This window comes from Agrilus planipennis, unplaced genomic scaffold, assembly GCF_000699045.2.
Source record: "Agrilus planipennis isolate EAB-ADULT unplaced genomic scaffold, Apla_2.0 scaffold30, whole genome shotgun sequence".
In the NCBI taxonomy this organism is placed as follows: Eukaryota; Metazoa; Arthropoda; class Insecta; order Coleoptera; family Buprestidae; genus Agrilus; species Agrilus planipennis.
The window spans coordinates 760,307-770,905 of record NW_020438923.1 but is presented as its reverse complement, the minus strand read 5'-3'; the positions used below and the strand labels follow the sequence as shown (position 1 = coordinate 770,905).

Genomic DNA, 10,599 nt, shown 5'->3' with positions numbered 1-10,599 from the left:
CAACAAAATAGTTTTAAAGGAGTGGTTTTTGGATTTTTAGGGAATAACAAAGTTAAAAATTACCGAGAGCTAGTTGATAACATAACAGAAGATTTTAAAACACTATAAGATATTCATTCGTGGTAACATAGTTAAAACGCGAGTTATATATTGCGTCTTAATTTCATACAAAGAAACTATTCTACGACTTAAGATAATGATATCATTGTATACACAAATTGTTTATTAGATCAATGCAATCTCTTGTTCTGATAAAATAAACAAGTTAGGCATTTCCTGTGATGTCAGCAGAACACGGTATATAAATACTCGTGTCCAAAATTACTTCTTCACTTATACAAGTTGTTGCAGTTTTAATTTTACATTATATTTCAGGCCTCGTCTCGTAAATAAGACGACTGTAGTAGCTCTATTTGTTATCGGTTTTCACACAATTAAAAGAAAAGTAAGCAATCCCTCCGCCCGCACCGGCGTGTCGATTTCCGTTGTCGATTGGCTGATTAGTCATTCTTTATTTGTGTGTCGGATCGAACACCAGACTTTCTTTTTCCTCGTGAACCTATTTCGCAACAATGCCGAAACTCATTCGTAAACGCCGGGCTAGTGTCAGAAGTGATTCTAGTGACAAAAGTGCTTCGAGAAAACTGATAAAACTGATTGAAAACATCGACCAACGCCTAAAAGTGATGGAGAAGAAAGGCCGGTCAATGTATCGAAGGCCCTTATCANCGGCCAATAGAGAGCGTAAATGACATTTTCGAATATTTTCTACGATATCTGTGTGTCCATTAGAAGCATAACAAACTTTCTCAAAGCTTTCGTTTTTATAACATGAAAGCGTAGTTAAAACTGTGCCAGTCGATGACAAAGTACGATATGTATATATTATATATATATATAAAGCGGTGTAAGGCTAACAGACAGAACAACGGATACGAATTCATTCATTAATTATAAGGGTTCCATTTTACTGTAAGAAACAGAATCTCATACTGACATGTACTGGTGCTGGTAACGTTTTTTTCTGTACGCCCATTAGCTAGCTTAACAAACTTTTTTCGAAACTATTTTGAAACATATTTGTTAAAATTAAAGAAACGCATAGTCAAAACTGTGCCAATCGATGACAAAATATTTCCACTTAAAGTAGTGTAAGGCAGAACAACGGATACGAATTCATTCTTAATTACAAGGGTTCCATTTAATGCTGCTACACCCTTCCGCGGATGCAATATGAAGAAACGTAAGAAACAGAATCTCGTACTGACATGTACCGGTGCTGGTAAAGTTTTTTTGTGCGCCCATTAGCTAACTTGACAAACTTTTTCGAAACTATTTTGAAATATTACAAATTAAGTTGATGACAAAGTATACGATAATGATATATTATCGTAAAGTAAAAAACAGTGAAAATAGGTTTCTTAACTAGCTATACTGACTGTGAGCTCTCGTTCCTTGATTGAAGCGTTTCTGGTGTTTTTCTCTGGTGGAAAGGTTGAAGAAAGCGTAGGTTCCTTGATTAAGGCCATCGCCATTTTTCCCATAAAGAAAATTTTAATGTCACAGGTTTTCTTGTCGAAGCGGATGATGTTAAAGAAGTTGTTTATTTTGAGTCTACTTCCTTACTATTGGATTAGTAGATATTTATCTCCCTGTCCGTTATACTTCCACAAAGGTAGAAGCTTTTCTGGTGTTTTTTCTCCAGTGAATAGGTTGAAAAAAGCGTAGGTTCCTTGGTTAAGGTCGTCAACATATTTCCCCCATAAAGAAAATAACCATTCTAAAGGAAAGGTAGATGATGTCGCAGGTTTTCTTGTCGAAGCGGTTGATGTTAAAGAAGTTGTTTATTTGGAGTCTATTGGATTAGTAGATATTTATATCCCTTTGTCCATTATACTTTCCACAAATTTCAAGAAAATGGTTTGCTGCTCAAGTAGATCTCCATTTTCATTATCATATTTCCATATTTCATTATATTATTTTGAAAATTATCTGAAATTGTAGAACATATGCAGGGTACCTTAATTTAAAATTATGTTTTTGTACGAAAATACGGTGTGGCAAAATACCTTTTTCTTTGAATAGTAATGCAAAAATGTACAACGCATATGAAACGAGATCTTAAAAGCTACGAATGAGTTTGAGAAAAATTTATATAAATTGATGAATAATGTCAGTGTTTGGTAAAATCATGGAAAATGTAAGAAAACATGTAGATATCAAATTGGTGACAAAGTGGGAGGGTAGAAGAAAATTGCACAAGTTGGCAATTTGATTAAGAAAAAAACCTGATTATATANAATTTACATTATATTCAAAAATCACGACCACCAACAAGTGAATTTCGTAGTGGGAAACAAAACGTAAAATATAAACCTATTGCTGAACCTGAAAATATATTAATTCCGCTTTATTTATTTATTAAAAACATTCTTGCCAGTGAAGAATTTCCTAAATTATTTACCAGTGCTCAACAAAATAGTTTTAAAGGAGTGGTTTTTGGATTTTTAGGGAATAACAAAGTTAAAAATTACCGAGAGCTAGTTGATAACATAACAGAAGATTTTAAAACACTATAAGATATTCATTCGTGGTAACATAGTTAAAACGCGAGTTATATATTGCGTCTTAATTTCATACAAAGAAACTATTCTACGACTTAAGATAATGATATCATTGTATACACAAATTGTTTATTAGATCAATGCAATCTCTTGTTCTGATAAAATAAACAAGTTAGGCATTTCCTGTGATGTCAGCAGAACACGGTATATAAATACTCGTGTCCAAAATTACTTCTTCACTTATACAAGTTGTTGCAGTTTTAATTTTACATTATATTTCAGGCCTCGTCTCGTAAATAAGACGACTGTAGTAGCTCTATTTGTTATCGGTTTTCACACAATTAAAAGAAAAGTAAGCAATCCCTCCGCCCGCACCGGCGTGTCGATTTCCGTTGTCGATTGGCTGATTAGTCATTCTTTATTTGTGTGTCGGATCGAACACCAGACTTTCTTTTTCCTCGTGAACCTATTTCGCAACAATGCCGAAACTCATTCGTAAACGCCGGGCTAGTGTCAGAAGTGATTCTAGTGACAAAAGTGCTTCGAGAAAACTGATAAAACTGATTGAAAACATCGACCAACGCCTAAAAGTGATGGAGAAGAAAGGCCGGTCAATGTATCGAAGGCCCTTATCATCTTCCCCGTCGGCTTCGTCATCAAGTGGTTCGAGTCGTTCCCTATCTCGCGACTCGCAGGTCTCCAGCTCTGATGAGGAACGCCACCAGCGTGGCGACAGGGAACCACAGGCGACTAGCAAAAAGCCGGACGTTATTACCGTTGGTAAGCAATCAAACTTCTTCATTGATCAACTTCTTTTTTTTTACGTCTCTTTACCCTTCGGGGACGAATTTTCATTCGAGTCATTGAGTACTCGATGAAAACATCTTTCGAGTCAATGAGCACTCGTCAAACTCTTCTTTCGAGTCATTGAGAACTCGACAAACGTCTTTGTGAGTCAATGAGTATTCACATTATAAGTATGGTAGTTGGCAAAACTTTCAGGCAATTCTGTTGCGAATCAATGAGTATTCTCTACACTTTCAGGCAATTATGTCGCGAATCATTGAGCATTCGCTACAAAATCCTCTAAGTCATTGAGCACTTAGTACTCCCTGAATAATCATTCAGTGTTAGGATTTTTTATATTACCTCCTGACCTTACCTTGCAGATGAGGGTTCAGGAAGGCAGGAGGAACAACAAACTTCAGCAGACCTTCCGTTGAGTGAGGACATTCTCGAAATAATGGGAAAGGTTAACCCTGACTCTCTAGCATGGGGACCCATCTTTCACAAGGATGTGATAGTGCGGTGGCGAGGCATTATGGCTTCCGGATTGTCTGAGGACTGTTTACAGGAATTGTTTACCAAGTACCCTCCGCCCGAAAACTTTCGTATATTGACAGCACCACTCTTAAACCCTCAGGTTGAAAGAGTCCTGTCAGAATCTCATAGACTACGCGACGTAAAACTGCAAAACCTCCAACGTCAGTTGTCCACAAGTCTCACAACGAATGGTCAACTTCTTAATCTAATTTTGACAGAAGAGGGGGAGGGGGCAACAGAAAATACATTCAACTACTGCATGATGCAGGAAGATTGATGACCAACATTTGGCACACTCAATTAAACACTCGAAGGGAGTTAATCGAAATAAATTTAAATAAGGATTTCCAAGAAGCTAATAAAGAAATCCCATGAGACACCTTACTTTTCGGCAGCGACCTGGAGGAGCGTCTTAAAAACAATAAAGACTTGATGCAAGCCACAAAAGCACTACTCAAAACTAAACAAACTGGGGCAATCAACAAAACCACGTCATTTCGCAGGTCGTTAAACTACAAAGCTCCACCCCGATTTCAACAACAGGGAACGCGTCGGGGATGGAGCCGTCATTACCAACACGCTCCCACAACTCCCAGGCAGAGCAGGGTCCAGAACCACCAAATCCCCAAGAAGACGCAACAACGCCGCCCTTAGAGGTCAGTACTCTAGCAGGTAGCCTTCACTTATATTATCATAATTGGAAAGCTATTACGACAAATAAGACTGTGTTAGGTTGGATCAAAGGACTAAAGATCCCTTTTACAAGGCACCCTAAACAACAAACAGTAACACACAGGAGTTGGTCGGCCACTGAACAAGTACTTATAGAAACTTGTATTACAACGTTATTAGCTATGGGAGCCCTGAAAAAAGTGCTTCCATGTNTAATGATTCATTTATTTTATATAAATTATCCTTTATACTTAGCAGTCTAAAAATTATCTTAAAATTAAATCCCCATGGATACGTATACGTTGTTAATGTGTTTGCTATTCTTTTATTATCATAATGACTGAGTGCAAGTTTACGTTAGCTCTTTATACATTATGTTTCTTTGAAATAATTACGTTTTTATTAAACTCTACTAGTTTGTTGTGAAACAGATATTTAAAATAATCATCGAACTTAATTTTCTTAAGTGGTGCTTTTGTTATTCCTTTAGCTTTTTTTACTACGCTATCTTCATCTTTTTTAATTAGTTCGTTAATTTCTGTTTTAGTACATTATTTGCTTTCGCGTAGCGGTTACTACATTGTGATATTCCACCCCTAATACCTCGTTCAATAAACATTATCATATCAATGTTAGCTAACAATTCTAGTTCAATTTCTGTAGTTTTTAGCATACTATCAAAAGCAAGTCCAGGAGCAGTGTAATAATGCAAACTATCTAATTTATACGTCATCCAACAAGTGGATCTAAATTTTTAAATATAATTCAGCATATTCTTGCAAATTTTATTTCAAAGGTTTGCGAAACATCGTAAATACATGACAATTGGACATTCTACTGTAAAAATGTTCTTTTGAGTGTAATTTTGTATCTTTCAATTTTTCCTAACAATCAAGATAATCATATGGAATAATACCTTTACGTTAAAGTAAATCTAATCCTTTTTCGTTTTAACAATGTTTTCTAGTATTTTTTTTTTGTTCATTACCTAAATAAGATGATAATTTATCTAAACTACTAGCCATAAAGCGAAATGAATCTAAAAATCTAAAATTTATATTTGTATTTTTAACATATTTTGAAAACGAAATATACTTCTCTTTATTCACTGGTAATAAGCAAAATATGACCTTCTATTTCAGTACACAAAGTCTTTAATATAAAATGACTATCGTACCCAGATAAATTGTGAAAAATTACTGGAATTGAATGACTATCTCTATATACGTCGGACGAAGGAAGCTGGCGAGCGGTCGCGCAGGTACTTGCCCATTTATGACCTATTTGGGTAAGTCACTTGGAACCGATACACAAATAAGCTTTCAGTAGGCATAAATTATAGTATTAATACAGATAGAACAGTAGCGTACTAGAAAATAATGTAGAAGCATAACTTACCAAAAAGAAAAAATAAACCTATTGCTTTTGTTTTATAGTTAGTTTTCACATTAACTGTCATCATGGGAATCTCTATTACTGTCACCAACATCAACAATTAGTTCTTCTGTTTTGCGTTTTGCTTGTAGAATTTGCAACGGAATATTTAAGAAGTAAACATTCTAGATCTGCATATATTACGAACGGTACATATTCCCTATTTTTAAAATTTTTAAATTTTAAATACTTTTCGCTATCATTTGGTAGCGTAATTGTAGTTGTTGGGGAAATGCTAAATTGTTTTCATTCTTTTAGATATTTTTATGTTTCATGTGTTCGACTACTGTATTATGAATCATATCGTTATACTGTTTATAAAGTTAGCTTTGTTATGTCTTCAGTATTATATGTACCAAACGCTGTTGCGGTGTTCAGAAAAAATAGTAGTCTTAAATCGGCAGTTGATTGACTCAGACCTTTACCTTTACTAATAATATTTTTGTTAATTGTGAAATAAATTTGTCTTGTTATTGAAGTGCTGCATTTTCACTACGTCCGAACTGATGTACGAGATTGGACGGGTAGTTTTTTCGAGTACACAACATTAATTGGCGACCGTGACAGGACGTGTAGTGATAACAGATACGCAAAAATAGTTATTTTTGCTCTACGAATAAACTTTTACCGCGACAATCATACGTGTGAACTGATTAAAGCAGGTGGTTTCGAACCAAGTTTTGAAGTATGGAGCAATTACGAAAACAGCGTACTGCACTTCGTATGACATCCACAAAGACAGCGAATGAGCTGGACAAATTATTAACCTCACGGACACAGGACAATTCCCCTTTAACTATATGCTGGGAAATATTGGAACAAAAATATAATGCCTTACGAATCGTCGATGAGGAAATTTTTAATTGAACCTAACCTAACCTAACCAACAAAAATATAATGCCTTACGAATCGTCGATGAGGAAATTTTTAATTGTCTACTGCAAGAAAATGCTACGGAGGAAGTTTTAATGACAGACATGGAATCTTCGGATGAGTATTCGAGAAGATTTTTCACATTAAAAGTTCAAGTCGGTGATCCTCAGAGGCAGGAGGGACAATTACCGGAAGGTCGCGATTTCGTAAGTGGCGATACGGATACAGCTAGGCGAAAGTTTAAGTTGCGCACGATAGAACTGAAAAAATACGGTGGTGATATTCGCGAGTGGTTGCAGTTCTGGGGACAATTCGAAAAAGTTCATTTGGACCCTGAAATTGATAATAATGACAAAATCGGGTATCTCATTCAGGCAACTGTTCCGGAAAGTCGTGCTAGGCGATTAGTCGAGAGTTTCCCCCAGTAAGCGGAAACTATCAAAAAATGATAGACAGTTTAAAGTCGAGATTCGGGCGGGAAGATCTCCAAATCGAAGTTTATGTGCGTGAGCTGCTGAAGTTGATTATAAGTAATGCAGCAACTAAAGAAAAAATGGAACTCTCCGCGTTATACGATCGAATCGAAACCCAAATGCGCGCTCTAGAAACGTTGGGTATTACAAGTGATAAGTGTTCGGCTATGCTTTTCCCACTTATTGAATCATGTCTACCGGAGGGACTTCTTAGGATGTGGCAAAGATCTTCGGGGTTTTTGAGTGTCGGTAAAACGGAGATGGAAGGTTCTCAAGAAGTAATGGCAAAAAATCGTTTAGATCAAATTATGTGCTTCCTTAAAAATGATTTGGAAAATGAGCAAAGAATCGTGTTCGCAATGGAAGGGTTTGATCTAGGTGCTAACTCACGTGAAAATGTGACACGGAAGACCAAACAAAAATCGGCTGATTTAAACACAGTGCCTACCGCGATCGGATTGGTGAATAATGAACTACGAAATAAGTGCGCATTTTGTGAAGGAAAACATGACAGTGAAAAATGTTTTAAGGCTCAAAAACTGTCGCTGGATCAAAAAAGGGACTCCTTAGCCAAAATTGGGGCATGTTTTCGTTGTCTAAAAATCGGACACCAATCGCGAAAATGTCGGCAACGTTTAAAGTGTGTTTTATGTGGAAAGCCTCACCTAACTTTGATGTGTTCTGAATTATCGAAACCTAAACAAGATCCTGTTGAAACAGCTGATAAATATAATACTGTCGGGAACAAGGTAAGCGTTGCTGGTACCGGCTCCGTAGATCAAACAATGACGAACTACTCTAATGCTCACATCGTTTTGCAAACTATTCGTGTTAAAATAAACAACGGAAATGATTCGAAAGAAATTCGGGCTTTAATTGATAGTGGTTCGCAAAAATCATATATGTTGAAGGCAACTGCGTCACAGTTGAAACTTGTACCGATACGATATGAAAAAATGATTCATTCGTTGTTTGGAGGAAATAATACGGCTGAACTGGAACACAAATGTTATAATATCAAACTGGAGACGGCGGATACACAATATTGTTTAGAAATTCTAGACCAAGAAAGAATTTGTAATAATGTCACTCCCATACCCACGGGTCCTCGGATTGCTGAATTGACCGATGTAAATATCAAAATAAATGACGTCGGTAATTCCGCACCCATCGAGCTTCTAATTAGAGCGGATGTCTTGGGAAAGATATATACGGGGCGAAAGCATACTTTGGGTTGTGGTCTGGTTGCCATGGAAACACTATTTTTTTTGGGTGGACACTGATGGGGAAGATTCCACAAAAACAACGAAGCAATACAAGCTCTATGATTGTTATATCCCTGTTTTCACAAGATATGTCTTTAACAAACTTATGGGAAATCGATGTATTAGGTATTTCGGAACTGTCGGTTAAAACATCTCGTGATGAAACGGCACGAGCAGCGAAAGATTTCTTTGGGAAGGATCGGGAAGGTCGATAAAAGGTTCGCCTACCATGGTTGGAGGGGCATCCACCTTTACCTAATAATTACTCCTTGGCGAAGAAAAGGTNAGAAACAGCCTACTCTCATTTTACCCTTTTACAAAGACAATGAAAATATTTGTCCCGCAAAATTTTTACTTTTGTATTTGGAAAAAACACAGGACATTAGAGGCTCCATCTCCACGTTATTCATAACTTTTAAAAGACCCTACCGAGAGGCTTCCCCTCAATCTTTAAGTAGATGACTAAAAAATGTATTAAAAAAGAGTGGTATTGATGTAAATTTATTTGGGGCACATACTACCAGACACGCGTCTACTTCTGCTGCAGCCAGAAGGGGTGTCAATTATGATACCATCCGGCTTGCAGCGGGGTGGACAGAAAAATCAAAAACTTTTGCGATATTTTATAACAAACCCTTAGTATTAACACCCACTACGTTCGCAAATGCGGTGTTAAACACAAAATGAAATGAGAAGCATAAGGGATATGAAAATTTATTATTTTTTTTTCCAATTAGGACATAAGGATAGGTTTAGGATTAAACAATAAACCATTTTATGCATAAATGTTGGCTTATCTTTTTGCCCCTTATAAAAATGTATTCTACGATTAATTTCAGTGTGTATAAACAAAAACTGTTTTGTTACTTCAAGAATGTTAATAAACTTGCTTTAAAATATGTGTTGCAAAAATATGCTTTAAACAACTACAGTCGTCTTATTTACGAGACGAGGCCTGAAATATAATTTACAGATTAAACGAACTTACCTAAGTGATGTTTAATCATAATTATATGAAGGCTTCGTCGAAGTAAATAAGGACCCACCCGTACTTCCCCGTCCCAATATTTTGCAACACACTCCAGCTTTGAACAGGAATGACTAATCAGCGAATCGACAACGGAAATCGACACGCCGGTGAGGGCGGAGGGATTGCTTACTTTTCTTTTAATTGTGTGAGAACCGATAACAAATAGAGCTACTACAGTCGTCTTATTTACGAGACGAGGCCTGAAATATAATTTACAGATTAAACGAACTTACCTAAGTGATGTTTAATCATAATTATATGAAGGCCTCGTCGAAGTAAATAAGGACCCACCCGTACTTCCCCGTCCCAATATTTTGCAACACACTCCAGCTTTGAACAGGAATGACTAATCAGCCAATCGACAACGGAAATCGACACTCCGGTGCGGACGGAGGGATTGCTTACTTTTCTTTTAATTGTGTGAGAACCGATAACAAATAGAGCTACTACAGTCGTCTTATTTACTTCGACGAGGCCTTCATATAATTATGATTAAACATCACTTAGGTAAGTTCGTTTAATCTGTAAATTTTATTTCTATCGATCATTATTATTCACAAACTTTGAATAATTCATTTTATTGTATTAAAGGAAATACCTACCACTTAAATTTTCGTCACGATAAGGTTACAAGAAATATTGTTATAGAATGTCATCCAAATAGAGTTAACGAACGACGTTGGAAGTTTCTCTTTTTAAAAAGATATCCAAAATTTGTAGTTACACTTTATTTAAAAGAACTTCAAAATTATTATAATTATTAATTAAGAGTAAAAACAATTTGCCGTTCGTGAATTAAGTATTACAGCAATATGCCATGCACGTGAACTACAATACATTAATTAGTTAAGAAGGCTAAAACAAAGCTTATATACTACACAAGAAATAGTCTAGTTTGCACATTATTGGGAATTAGTTGTCGGTGTGAGAAACGCGCTGATTATTATCTATTCACATCGATAACT

At 36.1% G+C, this 10,599-nt stretch overlaps 2 protein-coding genes across 3 annotated transcripts in view; both read left to right on the top strand.

Annotated features, from left to right (window-relative positions):
* The first annotated feature begins 362 nt into the window (after positions 1-362).
* On the top strand, positions 363-4,721 carry LOC108732256. 2 transcript variants are annotated; one of them, XM_018462948.2, is made up of 3 exons: positions 363-718; positions 3,190-3,344; positions 3,734-4,721. In XM_018462948.2, exons 1-3 carry the CDS (start codon positions 573-575, stop codon positions 4,162-4,164), a joined length of 732 nt encoding a protein of 243 aa, XP_018318450.1. In that variant the 5' UTR covers positions 363-572; the 3' UTR covers positions 4,165-4,721. The 2 variants fall into 2 exon arrangements, with proteins under 2 accessions (XP_018318450.1, XP_018318449.1); XM_018462947.2 differs by lacking the exon at positions 363-718 and having other exon boundaries at positions 2,834-3,344.
* Positions 4,722-8,074: 3,353 nt separating this feature from the next.
* The window catches only part of LOC112904277, a 5,310-nt gene continuing 2,785 nt past the window's right edge, over positions 8,075-10,599 (top strand). Inside the window, exon 1 of the mRNA XM_025973920.1 lies at positions 8,075-8,224. Within this exon, the coding sequence (XP_025829705.1) occupies positions 8,125-8,224 (100 nt within the window). The 5' untranslated portion in view covers positions 8,075-8,124. The remainder of the gene's footprint in view (positions 8,225-10,599) is intronic.

Bases quoted from the DNA above. Each gene is read 5' to 3' on its own strand.
- LOC108732256 (XM_018462948.2), top strand. From the start codon at position 573: ATGCCGAAACTCATTCGTAAACGCCGGGCTAGTGTCAGAAGTGATTCT. The intron at 3,345-3,733 runs GTAAGCAATCAA...CTTACCTTGCAG, and splicing joins GCCGGACGTTATTACCGTTG to ATGAGGGTTCAGGAAGGCAG.